Source organism: Diprion similis, chromosome 9 (assembly GCF_021155765.1).
Source record: "Diprion similis isolate iyDipSimi1 chromosome 9, iyDipSimi1.1, whole genome shotgun sequence".
NCBI classification, from domain to species: Eukaryota; Metazoa; Arthropoda; class Insecta; order Hymenoptera; family Diprionidae; genus Diprion; species Diprion similis.
The window spans coordinates 3,484,226-3,497,690 of NC_060113.1; the positions used below are offsets into that span (position 1 = coordinate 3,484,226).

Consider the following 13,465-nt stretch of genomic DNA (forward strand, 5'->3'; position numbering starts at 1 on the left):
GTGTTGTAATTTTAAGAATTTATTTATTTTACAAACGATTAGAACGCCATATCCTACGTAACTCATTACAAATTAGTAAAATCATAGAAAATAAAACTTCGAGTGAGATTACGCGTCCATAACGTGGTCCATTTAAATTATGTACAGGAGTATAGTAATTACTTAACAAACGATATCTAAAAATTGGAGTAAATATAACTCACTAAAATACTTTGTTAGTAAAATTATTAGAAAGTACCTAATTACCTAATTAAAATTTGAAAAATACAATATTAGGGGAATGTATGGGTCTATTTTATAGTACAATTGTTCAAGCTGCCCTAAGCTGCTATTCAACTTTGAAAATGAACAAAAGTTCGACAGATAAATTGCACCTTGAAACTTTTTTTTGTTAACGAAAGATGTAGTTGTTATTGTTCCACTATTTAACAACGAGTTTGCGGAAACAAGTTTTGAAATTAGTGCGAGTTTTTCTCATTAGTACGATCTAAGTTCTGCGCACTTCCGTTTTCTACTTGCAATTCGTCATCGATATCCAGATCATCAATAGGCTCTATGTTATGTATCGGATGTATACGGGTATCCAGTGCTTCTGTGCTTGTAACTGCGTCCAATAAAGGGGATAGTTTTTCTGCTTCGCTATCATCATCTTGACCCTGAAAACCCCGACGAAATTATTTGAGGAACAAATCCTTCAATTTGTTAGCAGCAAAAGAACTACTTTACCTCATCAATAGCAGTCGATTGCTTCTCATTAACGAGTCTTAAAGTGTCTCGTGTACGAACGGCAGTTTTGTCACGTGGACGACTAATTACTTTGGCTCGCGCAGCTGGTGAACGACTGCGAAGATCTTTTTGAGAACCAGAAATTTCATCCCTTGCAAGTAGAACAGACATTCGGAACTCGGGTGTTGCACAAGGCATACCACTAGTTCTTGGTGACTTCTCCGTATCTTTTGGAGATGCGTGTTTGGAAACTGGCGTACGCTCAGCTGATCTAAAAAAAGTTCTTGTTTCTACCATCCTACTGATATTTACAATCTATACAATTTAACCCTTTAAGATTACACCTTTGATTCATGGATGTACAAGTTTGAGCTCGGAATCCCATCCTATTCTTCGTTCTCATACAAGTTTGATAAGTCTTACACGTCAGTCACCAAGAAAAAGTGATAAATTACCATTAGATTATCGTTTTCTTATCAAGTAACGTAATATTAGGATTAGTTTTTAAGGGAAATCTTTTCTTTTTGTACGCGTGCATTAATGTTGAAGTGAACATTATATTAAGATGCAGTTAAAGGGTTAAATATGTTAGAGATGAAATGTTCATGACTATAGAGATGCGTTGAATTCTGTTAGAAGCATTTGAGGGTGAAAGCAGTAAAGAGCGGTTATTTCAATTTCAAAAATAGCTAGTCAATAGTATATTAAAAAATCTATTACTTTACTGACATACCGATTTAAAATTTCAGCAGCTTGAATAGCACTGGCTGTGTCTGTGTCAGGAGTATCCAGCGGCTCAATTGGTAGGACCGTTGCTCTCGGTGTATAAGGGCCGTTCAAAGCTTCTATGAGTGATACTGCCTCATAACCAGGTGGTATATTTTCACAACTTCCCTAGAAATTAGTTGAGGAGTCAAATTTAATTGCTAGTTTACAAAAGAAGAAGTGAATTCATCAGAACTAACTCCCATTATGCAGACAAATGACAACTTGAGTTATAAAAAAGAATGAACACTAATAATCAATACCTCAGCCAGTGGCGGATTTGATAGTATTGCCCCAGTCGCTTTCTGTAAAGCTTTAATTTGCAACAAAGCCCTAAATGGTGCTCGACATATAGGACAATTATTCGCTTGATACCGTAACGAGTCTGCACATCCATTACACAGGCATAAGTGCCTGCACGGTAGAATCAATGTGTCACGTACGTCACACATGCATATAACACATTCAGATCCACTATCTTCAGTATCTTCATCGCTTCCTTGTTGCTAGAAAGAAAAATAAGTGAATTAAATAAAGTGAATTTTTTGACATGCAACTTTATGGCTCCTATTTTTTGTAAATGAAATTAGATCTTGACTAATTTGGTGGTACCTTAGCATTTTCACTGTTCTTGTTTTCAATGCCGTAGATTTCTTGCAAGAGATAACAAAGTCCATCCACATATAGCTTTTGTTTTAATGCTTTTAAGACATATGATCCATCGGAATGTTTTTCTATCACAGCGATGGTGGTGTGAGACTGTTTTGGCTCTTCCGTCCCCTCCTCTGCAACGCAGTGAATTGCGATTGGAATTACCTGGAAAGAATTGAATGTAACGATATCAAATGAACAACTTTATGAAGTACTATTTCGTTTGTCAAGTGTAGCCAAATTTTAACACAATCACACCTCTCTGTCTGGGTTATACAACAAATCTTCCTCATTGTACAGAGTTGGATCAAAAATGTGAGACGATTGGCTGAACTGTTGATTTGCTCCCTTTTTATAATGATATGTCTCAGAATTCATCAAAGGATCCCGAGGTATATACCTGAATAGAATAAAAACTATACAATGTAAATTCAAAATGTTAGAACACTCGGTATGATATGGTTATTCTCAAACTCTATCGTACTTACACAACTCCATTAGCGGTTACGTCCTCTGTACAAAAATAATAAATCGTTATGGCACATCTAACGTCACAGTCGAAAGTAAATTCTATGTTGAACCTTGTAGGTTTATAGTCGGTATCTCCGTCTCCGTAATGCTTGCTGTTATGGTGTTGCGACGAAGTTGACGTTTGGTCTATGATACGGACTAACCGTAGCGATTCCTTCCGTATGTTTACAAGACTTTTCAGAGTCTTTGTTGGATCATTGGCTTGAGGCGGAGGATATGGAAACTGCAGGGAAAAAAAATTATCTACATTATGGAAAAGGGTCCAGCTTTAATTCTCTGAGTATAGATAACGAGGCTGAGAACTAACCGGAGTTGGCCTACTTCCAAGGAAATTTAAATCAGCATTTTCTCCAAAAAGGTAAGCCTCTGGTTGAGGTGTGTCGAATCTCTCACCACCCATTATAAAGTGGCTTCCAAAATAGCTGCCTGTTAATTTATGAAAAGTTTGTAATTGTATTCATTTATGATTCGGTGTAGTCGAATCGACGTCATTTGTCTTTTAGAGAAGAATGAATGTAGCACGTAAGAAAAAAAAAAAAAAAAAAAAATTCTTAGCATCTAGATACGAAGCTATACGATAAAGCTGGTTTTTTGACAGATAAGTAGTAAGAAGAGGTACACAATAAGATTTCATTGAAAAGTACGAAGCCTAATTTAATAATAATAACATTTTACCTGAACGTGGAGGATATTTGTACGCATGGTTCGAAACTATGTCGACTTCTTCGACACCAGCATTTTGTCTACTGGTTAACGAGCCCATTATCAACTATTTGCCTTGGAAAAACGAGGTGAAATAAAGAAAGTTCGATACTCGTTCGCACTTTTGACAACTAAACAACATTCAACAAGATATCTACGGCCTCATCAGCTGGTGACAAAGAGTAAAGACCATTGATCAAACAACTCACGAGATTACAGGACTAGGAAGTAAAAGTAACGGGCAGATCGCTACCGCTGGGGAGATATAAAATTGTCCAGTTAACGATAATCCCTCCATTTCCCACCGAGCCTTCCGCAACTTCTGAATTTATTTTCATGTAAATTTATCATTCTATTTGCAAATTTCAGTGTGTGCCTAAAAATTTACGGTGAACATTGTACCTGTCGCAAGGGAAACCCAGTGAAATTTTGTTGGAATGTGTCGTGAAATTGGGATGTAAAATACTATGGCTAACTGTTGATATTACGACACTGAAATAGAGTTATACTAGGATTTTTTACCGTGATTTCTATTACGTTGTAGACCAATGCTCTGGGAGATTAGAAAATAGAGATTGCCTTGAATTTGCCTTGAATCATTTCGCATCATTCTACTTATCTGGAGTACGGTTTCAACTCTCAAGTGTATACCGCCCCCCGCAAAAGAACAATTCAATTGCTACCGATGCTCTGTGTCCGGTGATACATTAATAATTATTTTATGCCTGTCGTCGATGTAAGCGATTATCTTCGGCAGGGATATTTCAATTGGTTTTACCCGTTTTACCACAGATTACCCGGGTTGTGGTTATCCTAGGTGGTTATGGTGGTTATGTTGTGAGGTCCACGGACGATTATTGGAATGTCATCATCGCTGACCGACTCTTGTGCGTCGTCGATCTTTTTATTGTTTTTTTTTTATCTTTTGTTTCTATTAGAGTGAATTCTTGACATTTACATCGCTAAGTTTCGACTGTTGTTGTTTAATCTAAATGGTTGGTATTGATTACGTTTAATATTCGATGTGCATTGTGTGTTTTGTGTCCTTGACTAAAGATGACATGAAATTTTCCAAATAAATCATGCGAGCTGTTTTTAACACTTTGTTCCAGCCAACAATAAGACTTATGCGTCATTTTTTGTTAACTTCTCATTCCCGGAATGGTATTTACATAATCTTCTTTAATAAAAACGAACAGAAATCTGAAAAACAAACAGTACTGAGTATGCAATAATTTAAATTCCGACTTTACTTCTCAACTTTTTCTTTTCTCACACTTTAAATATATTGGCAATAGCAAATTTCTTTCATGTTTTAGTAAGCATCATTTTATAGGCTCTTCGTATGATGTCAGCTATAGTCCCTGGGGCGAATAATTTGTCAGAAACCACTCCAGAATCCGACCATGTAACTGACAGGCAAAAATTACAAGAGGACTTGTTGGCTGCTGCTAAAAAATGCCATCTCAGATTTGGCGGACGAGCAGAATTAGCTACTGATTCTGATGTCTGCGTTAATCTGCTGTGTTACATGTTTGAGTCGATTTTTAATCACGGATTACGTGCTAATCGCACAGATAAATTAAATTCAGCACTTAGGTGAGTTCACTTTCAGTTCCTGAGAGTTGTTCAGCCAAGATGGTAATTTATTTATAGGAATTGCTTCATTGGTGTTGGTTGTCGAATAAATTGTCTATTTGACATTTTCGACATTCCGAGAGGCCTTGGCTACACTCAATAAAAAGTGAGTAAAACTATTCTTTGTTTGTATTCACTCGACATTTTCATGCTATGACAGGCTCTTAGGTTAGTCCTGCATGTGTTACATGTTTTTTCAATTTTCTTTGATTTGATCTCAACTGTGTATGTATCGCATCGGTTTCATAAACATAGATAGTTGCATAGTCAGGATCAAATCAAGAAGAATTGGAAAAACTCGTAACACATGCACGACTCACCTAAAAATCTGTCAGCATGAAAATTTCAAGTATATACTATCTAAGAATAGTCTTGTACACGTTTATTATTGTTGCGTAGCCTGAAGATGACCGCTGAAACCTCCGAATCGTTGGAAGAATAATTTTTTTAAATGTTTAATGCCAACGAGGCAATCCCATTCATCACTTCGTGCTCATGAATCACACATCTATATTTACTAAGAGGAATGGCAAACCAGGAACAGAAATAAATATCAGAATCTGAACTTCAGCCATAAATTCATTATCAAGATAGCAAAATTAGGTTTTAACCATCACAATGCAAGGAGCTCGACTTCATTAATACTGTAATTCATAGATGATGTAATTTTTTTTCTAAATGATAATGTATCATTCGTTCATCATCATTATTTCTGTTATTCTTTTTTACTGATACTGATTTCATCAAATATGTATTTTTTTTTTACATTCTAAGTAAATTTTATCTTAAAAAACGTTTCGCAATTTGAATATAAAAGTTTGTAAAAACTCTGGTGAAAAATCTGAGCATGCATTGGAATAACATGTACAATTTTTGCTAATTCCAGGCACGTTTCAGACTTAGTATCAGGTGGCTTATACAAGACTAGTATAGCTCAAGAGGCCACATTTTGGCCTTGCCTTAGGGAACAGCTTACTTGGCACGAACAAGAGCGCTTCAGTGTGCTTAGAAAAGTTTGCACAGATTTGGGACGAGGTAGAGCATGGCTCAGAGCTGCTCTGAATGAGAAATCCCTTGAGAGGCATTTGCACTCTATAATTAATCCTGAAAATCTGTCCCCTTTTTATGAAGATTGGGCATTTTTATTAGACCAAGAAAGATCCTCAGTCCTACCTAATGTAGCAGCAGGTACTTTTCAACTATGAATTAATTATGTTTCTGATAATTAAGAACTTTCTTGCGAATGATAATCGCTAAAGTATTTTGATTTTGCAACAATTTGTTCAGGCCTGTGAACTTGTGATACCAGATCAGTGTATCTTTAAACATGACTGTTGATTATAAATACTTCTTTTATCAACCGTTAGGTCTGGGGACAATATTATTTGCGATACGGATAGACAATGAGAACCTTGATGACCGTAATAAGGAAGGACAAATCGCAGGTTGCAATATATCGCAGTCTGAACCAATTATTCCAACAATACTTCCAGGTATTATATTCATTTTTTAGTATAGTTCAATCTAGAATTGAATTTTGTGACAGGTCTCCTCACATTGTTTTCAACAATAGTTGGATTACTTAGTTTGTTGTACACTGGAATAAGTAAAAGCATGATAATGGACTTTGCATTGTTTAGATTCTTCCAAAATCGATCATGAAAAGCGCAAGAAAAAGGTACGCACTCATATAATCTCATTTGATGACGAGGACGAGTACGGTCAGGAAAGCGAAGTTATAAAAGTGGATGTATCTGTCAGTGCACCTCCAACTTGCTTAAGCTCACCAACTATGACGTCCGTTAAAGACTATTTGCTGGAAGGTCAGCCTGATTCCGATGGTTCATCTGTTGAGCGAAATAACACAACAGTTGAATGGCAAAAGTGAGATATTGATATTACCACTAATTCTTATGTACATAAATTAGTATACTATTAGTGTGACTCAGCTTTTGAGGGAAAATATCATTTCTAAATTTTGCGTAGCGAGCCTGTAGAAGAGGAAAGAGTTCTGACTCCCTTAACTGACGTTGGAAGTATGGGGGGACTAGTGCCAGTATCACCCACCGAGGAGCCAAATCTCGAGGACTTACTCGTCACCCCTCCAAGTTACTCCGATGTAAGCATCATTGTTCGATCTTCGTTCAGTTAGAAGCATTTACGCAATGTGGAAAATGTTGATTTTATTTTAATGTAGGATGTGCAAGAGGTGACAGAGGCTGCGGTAGAAGCTATTGAACCACCAACTGGTTTGGAAATACAGAAAGATGTGGACAATCTTGATATTGAAACTCTACGCATCAGGTTACTCGCTTTTGCTGAACTCCTCGACCAAGCTAAAGAAGATGCGACAGGCAGTAGATTACAGCTGGCCCGTTTTCAGAGGCAACACCAGGATCAAGTTGAGAGGCATGATTTGCAGCTGCAAGCATTGCACAGGTGACTTTTGTCTTGTATTTGGTTAACTGAGAGCGAAAGCTTAATCCAGTACATATCAGCTGTGTTTCATTAATTTCATGTCTTCGTGATTTCAAAATAATTTATTACTCACTGTGACTGTGCAGAGAAAATCAACTTCTTAGGCAACAATTGAGGAAGTATGTCACTGCCGTACAAATGCTTCGGAGAGATTCAGACTCTACTAACGTGTCAGAAGAAGATCATTCGTTAGATTACCATAACGAGGCACAACAATATCAAGATAAACTGGTGCAAGTAGCCGAAATGCATGCGGAACTAATGGAATTTAATGCCAGACTGACTATGCAATTAACTAACAGGTATTCAGATACACAAGCACCATATTGCTGTGAAAAACAAAAATAATTCAATGAACATGACTGTAAATACTCTTCCTTGTTTACATAGGGATAGGCTGGTGAAATTACTGCAAGCGGAATTGGAATGCCTTCGAGGACCATTGAGTGAAGATGGACTGCCAATGGAACCACCTTGCCTCATACATATATGGGTGCCATCTGCTTTTTTGACTGGGCAGTCATCGGATATTCATCACGTTTACCAGGTATCTATTCATAAAGAATTATTGATAAGATACAACAAGTGTCACGAACAAATACGAAATTCGAGTTTCAAGTTATTATCTGCATAAGCCAAATTAAATGAAAGTGATATGGTTTCAGATATACGTACGTATTAGGGACACGGAATGGAATATCTACAGACGATATGCGCAATTCTACTCACTTCACAAGGAACTCAAGAAACACGATGCTATCGTAACAACGTTTGAATTCCCTCCCAAAAAGACAATAGGAAATAAAGTAAAAATGATTTTCCCACCTATTAATATGGCTCTTAATGTAGATTTCATGCTTTAATAGTCATACCATTTGTTCAATAGGATGCTAAATTCGTAGAGGAGCGACGTCTAAGGCTACAGCAATGGTTAAGAAGAGTTGTTGGCCGGTTAGCTCATTGTTCTCCAGCATTTGCGGCTAGACCAAGCAGACAAACTCTCGTATCGTTGATGCCTTTTTTTGGGTGAGCTAATTTACAAGATGTCTTGTGACTTATAACTTCACGCGAGTGTATGTGGAGTGGTGGATAGTCTCTGAGAGTACACTGAATCCATGAATACAAAATTGTACGATGTAAATCATACCAGTTAAGTACTGTTATCTCTGTTGTTATTATTATCGTCTGTAATGTAAATAGGTAAATACTTGTACAGACCTGATACGAGATTTTCTACGCAAAAATATGACGATGATTGCCAGTATCTAGTATATATTTATGTCCACTGTTTCACAGTGATCTTCCAAACAACGACGATTCAAGAAAAAAAGGAAATCCGACGAGAAACACGTTCTCAACGTCACCTCAGTATACAGGACTATAATTAATACGTTTACCTAGATAATTTGTACATAACATAACGAATTCTTAGTTTACATATATTTAACTACTGTACGTAATAAAAAATATTTGAAAGCTGGTCTTTTATACAAAGGTCGAATCAGATATATGTTTTTGGTAGTTATACTGAAGAGGATACAGTATATTTTATTGCATCTGGTTTTTATCGATTAGAAACACAGTGACCCGTAAAGCCCGTGCACTTATCAGATATTTGATAGTCAATTTTTATTGGTGATTTGAACTCTAAAGGTATTTCTTGCATCGTGTACAATTTACAAAGTCTGATACTATCACACATAGGTTTTACAAAATAAAGATCTGTGTAAATTTTAACTGCCCAATATCTAATTGATTATTTTTTACGCTTTTGTTAAAAAAGGGATGATAAATTAATAAACAAGTGTTTGCAAGTTTCGCTACTATTAAACACATGCCGCGTAAGATAAGGTACATTCCAACATAAGAGGAGTTTGTAAAGATTATTACCGCGCTTTCCTAATAGTTGAAACAGCAACTGAATTACTTCTGTTACCGCAATTAAATTGTGAAACATATACAATTGTATATTACATAAAGCAGACTGAAGTGCTCACATGGACGTCCCGACGAGGCGAACCCTCTTTACATAGTTCGCCCGATTTTTGGCTTACACAGTATGAAGTCCCCAAGTATCGGTGGTTTATTGTAATAAACGAACCAAACGACCCAAATTTGATTATAATTATAATAATGCACCTAAAAAATCTCACGAAACTAGAAATAACTGGTTCTATGCAATTCCCCCCCCATTTGGTGCTTTTGAAAATGAATCAGTTCAAAGTTTATAAATTATAAATAAAACTAAAACTAACAAACTTGTTGAATGAAGTGTAAAACATTAAAAACTAAATAAACGTAGCGTACATTAGGACTTGCCCTAACGGGATACAGCCACGAAGAAGAAAATAATAGTAACAAACCAAACTGTTATTTGAATTATTAATATATATTGTTTATGATTATGATACGAGCTTTTGTTATCAGTATTTTAGTTTTGTATGAACATCATTGAAAGATAATAACGGCGTTGATGATAAAAAATGATTTAGAATGGAATAAACCAAAAAAAGAGACAAACTGGTACATAAATATAATTACAGATCGGAAAGTTCCATGAAATTGGTCAATTTTATTTATTATTATTTTTTTTTTCTATTTTTTCACTCATTTTCTTCTCTTTATATAAGGCGACTTAACAATAATATAAAAAGGTACACTTTTTTCATTTATATATCATACTTTATGATAAAAAATAAAAGTGCATAATTGTTATTATTATTGGAACAAGTACATACATGTTTATTCTGATAAATAATAATAATAAAACTAATTGTATATAAAGAACCATACGTTTAACAAGTTGCGCAGAAAGGTCTCACTATGGAGAGGTAAGGTCAAACGCTGCTTCTGAGATCAAAGGATACTACATATTTGTTTACCTGTAAAAGTATATCAAAATGAATTTTTGTGACCATATGGATCAATTCGTCAACCTATTCATCATTACTCGATAGTTTTACAAGTGCATTAAATAAAGCAATGACGAATTGTTATTATTATTATTGGTATTATTATTATTATTACATAACATAAGTATGAATCAAACTAAGCTCACCTTTCCATATTGAGATTAAAGGTTGCGTAGAATATAATACCAATGTATATTATCCATATTATTATTATTATTATTATTATTATTTTCTTCAGTTAATGAATATAAAAAGAAACTTTTGTAAGGCTATATGTTATACGAACTATGTTGCATCACCGTTTTTTATTCTCATTTTACATTGCATCAGTACGTGAAAATTTGTTTGAGTACGTGTGAAAAGATGTTTCTTTCTGGTTATTTTCTTTTTTTTTTCATTCACTTCTTAACCAGCGTAGCGTCAAGTTAAAAACTGAAATTATTCTATCTATTTATCTATCTATCTATCTATCTATCTATCTATCTATCTATCTATCTACCTATTTAAAAAAACAAAACTATAGTACAAGTACATACATTATATTATAGTAATAATATGCAAAAATTGGAAAAAAAAGAACAAAAATATTATAAAAATTAGAATGGAAATACAAAAAATAGTAGATAATAGGTGAAGGCTTGAGTGGAAAGTGGCAAATAAGAGAGTATTTTTTATTAGGTATGTTGCATTTATACATTATTCTATACACATATAAGTATATGTAAATGCATATGTGAATATACACATAGACACATTACATATACATACATATGTATATAAGTACGCATACGTGTACGGTGAAAGAAAAAGAAAGAAATATTATTTCCGCTTTACTAACAAAGCGATTATTGAAATTATTACAATTAAAAAAAAAAAAAAAAAAAGTTATAAAATACCCGCAGATCTACTTATAATACATAGTACAGAATGTAAAAATTATAATAATGTATTATTTTTTTTTTGTTTGTTTTAAATACTGTATTTTATCAATATTATTTATGCATTACTTTCTCCTCCACTGGTTTTTATTGAATATACAAGTTTGTTTTTTTTTTATCGTCAATTGTTGACAATCCTTCTTTCTACACCAAGTTAAATTTAGTGGCTAAGCTGTCTCAAGTCTCTCTTTGCTTTTCACAAAACTGCAGGTACTTTAAAAATAAAAAATATATGAAAAATCTAGTGTTCACTACATGTATCAAAAGCCATTGTACAATACTGCTGAAAATGTATGTTTCCATGAATTGTCATCATTAAACATGTCAAGCAGCATTATTGTAGAGGGGTTTAATGCAAACTAATATGACACATGAATAAAACATAAAGACATATAGCCATCTCAAAACCATTGATGGTTCTGCAAACTTAAGAGTAAAAAAGACGTGTCCGGGTTGTACAATACACACATTATGTTGGAAAACTACTCGAATCATTTGATGAGATATAAAAAACGAATGAAATTTAAAAGTAACGTTTAAACCTTGCACAAATAAATTTTGGAGAAAAACTTTTTTACACATATAGGTAAATGCTTCGTCGAAATTAAGTCGGACGATTTTCTTAATACAAAAAAAAAAAAAAAAAAGAACAAAGGAATGATTAATTGAACGATGAAAAAATTTAAGAAATATTCAAGAATTACTTAGATTCGGCTGCTTTCACACAACTTACTCCCCATTTTTACTTACTGTACGTGATCATGTCTTTTACTCCGTATACATCAATAATATACTATATCCCGCTCACAATGTCCCAGTTTATATACGTATAAAACAATATATATATATATAATTGAAAAAAAAAAAAAAAAAAAAAAAAAATGATCACACACACACACTCACACTCACACTCCTTTTCGTTACGCATCTCTACATAAAGTCATGGTGAAAAGAATAACGTGTATGCTAATCATAGTTTTTCAGACATTGATCTGTCAGTGTTAACGCTATCAGGCACAGGGGGTACCTCTTCTTATAAACTTAAAGATAAGATATTACACTCGCTGTTAATGAAGACGATTTGAAATATGTTTACGTGATATGAAATATAAAAACGTTTTAAATAAACAATCGTCATAGGTTTGTATAAGTTTAAAAAAAAAAATTAAAAAAATTAAAAAAAAAATACACGTATATATATATAATTTAAAAAAAAAAAAAAAAAAAAAAATCGTCAATTATAACTAAAGTTTTAAAAACACATTTCAACATCGCTCGCAATTTTTTTTTGCGAGTGATCATCATTTGTACTGTAAGCTAACTTAGTTGGCTTTGGCTATTAAACTTTGAATGTTTATTAGAAAATATTTATTCAGCCAAACGTGAGAGCTAAGATCTAACCCTGCTCTAAAAGATTTGAGAGAGAAAAAGAAAGAAAGAAGAACAAAGAGAAAAAAACAAGAACTTCCCCAAGTTAGGAAAAGATGAAAAAACGTTTCATCTTTTCATTGTAATGACTAATAATAATGAAAGTGTAAAATTAATACTCAAATTGAATATTCTCGCTTTCCAATGCAAAAGTTGCATTTTTCGACTCAATCCTGCAGCCAAAGTAAAGCCTAATGTTAGTTTTGTGAAAACGAGCGAATCTAGATTTGAATATAGAGATTTGATAATACTGTAGTTGCAGTATATAAGTTAGATCAGAGAAAAGTTGAGCCAGTTTCCTCGCTTTGTTTTGATTAAAGAACAAATTTATGAGCAGGCAACGTGCAGTATTTTAAGACAGGATTATTCACTTTTCCCTATCTCTATATTCCAATCTAGAGGTACACACGCCGTGTTGTATTTATACTTTAAATTACGATATAGCGTACTCACTAATTCATTCAACTGACTAATTTTGATTTAGCCCTAGGACGGACTAGAATAGGAGAAGTACAGACACGCGGAGTTACATATTTTATATAAAGTGTACAGTTTTGAAAGTGTATTACATAATATCTTACTGCAAAGTAGTGAACTATAGGTGTATTGGTAAAAAGATATTGTTACGCAAGATAGTTTGTCAAATACGTGTACCTGGAAATTGCTACTTTTTAAGAAATAGACAAAGCAACATTT

General features: G+C 33.9%; 2 protein-coding genes across 8 annotated transcripts; one reads left to right on the top strand and one right to left on the bottom strand.

Moving 5' to 3' along the window:
* Positions 1–3: 3 nt before the first annotated feature.
* On the bottom strand, positions 4–3,572 carry LOC124410318 (E3 ubiquitin ligase Rnf157). 2 transcript variants are annotated; one of them, XM_046888581.1, is made up of 9 exons: positions 3,349–3,572; positions 2,981–3,099; positions 2,631–2,896; positions 2,401–2,542; positions 2,104–2,307; positions 1,755–1,997; positions 1,460–1,620; positions 727–997; positions 4–656 (listed from the first exon to the last, which is right to left on the bottom strand). In XM_046888581.1, exons 1-9 carry the CDS (start codon positions 3,434–3,436, stop codon positions 459–461), a joined length of 1,692 nt encoding a protein of 563 aa, XP_046744537.1. In that variant the 5' UTR covers positions 3,437–3,572; the 3' UTR covers positions 4–458. The 2 variants fall into 2 exon arrangements, with proteins under 2 accessions (XP_046744537.1, XP_046744538.1); XM_046888582.1 differs by having other exon boundaries at positions 727–877; positions 3,349–3,571.
* A 370-nt stretch (positions 3,573–3,942) lies between these two features.
* LOC124410337 (sorting nexin-29) lies at positions 3,943–9,228 on the top strand. Of its 6 annotated transcripts, none has more exons than XM_046888618.1 (12): positions 3,943–4,128; positions 4,708–4,974; positions 5,900–6,201; positions 6,381–6,506; positions 6,654–6,897; positions 7,000–7,132; positions 7,211–7,452; positions 7,578–7,793; positions 7,882–8,038; positions 8,157–8,297; positions 8,378–8,517; positions 8,788–9,228. In XM_046888618.1, the coding sequence occupies exons 2-12, from the start codon at positions 4,721–4,723 to the stop codon at positions 8,873–8,875; spliced, it is 2,043 nt and encodes a 680-aa protein (XP_046744574.1). In that variant the 5' UTR covers positions 3,943–4,128; positions 4,708–4,720; the 3' UTR covers positions 8,876–9,228. The 6 variants fall into 6 exon arrangements, with proteins under 6 accessions (XP_046744574.1, XP_046744573.1, XP_046744570.1 ...); XM_046888617.1 differs by lacking the exon at positions 3,943–4,128 and adding an exon at positions 4,246–4,370 and having other exon boundaries at positions 4,695–4,974; XM_046888614.1 differs by lacking the exon at positions 3,943–4,128 and adding an exon at positions 4,246–4,370 and having other exon boundaries at positions 4,712–4,974.
* The last annotated feature ends 4,237 nt before the right edge of the window (positions 9,229–13,465 follow it).

What these genes read in the sequence shown, in the direction of transcription:
- LOC124410337 (XM_046888614.1), top strand. An exon ending in ATATTCATCACGTTTACCAG is followed by an intron (nt 8,039 to 8,156) that starts GTATCTATTCAT and finishes ATATGGTTTCAG; the next exon opens with ATATACGTACGTATTAGGGA. An exon ending in TCGTTGATGCCTTTTTTTGG is followed by an intron (nt 8,518 to 8,787) that starts GTGAGCTAATTT and finishes ACTGTTTCACAG; the next exon opens with TGATCTTCCAAACAACGACG.
- LOC124410318 (XM_046888581.1), bottom strand. Translation starts at nt 3,436, where the DNA reads ATGGGCTCGTTAACCAGTAGACAAAATGCTGGTGTCGAAGAAGTCGAC. An exon ending in CAAATCCGCCACTGGCTGAG is followed by an intron (nt 1,621 to 1,754) that starts GTATTGATTATT and finishes ACTAATTTCTAG; the next exon opens with GGAAGTTGTGAAAATATACC. An exon ending in AATCGACTGCTATTGATGAG is followed by an intron (nt 657 to 726) that starts GTAAAGTAGTTC and finishes CGGGGTTTTCAG; the next exon opens with GGTCAAGATGATGATAGCGA.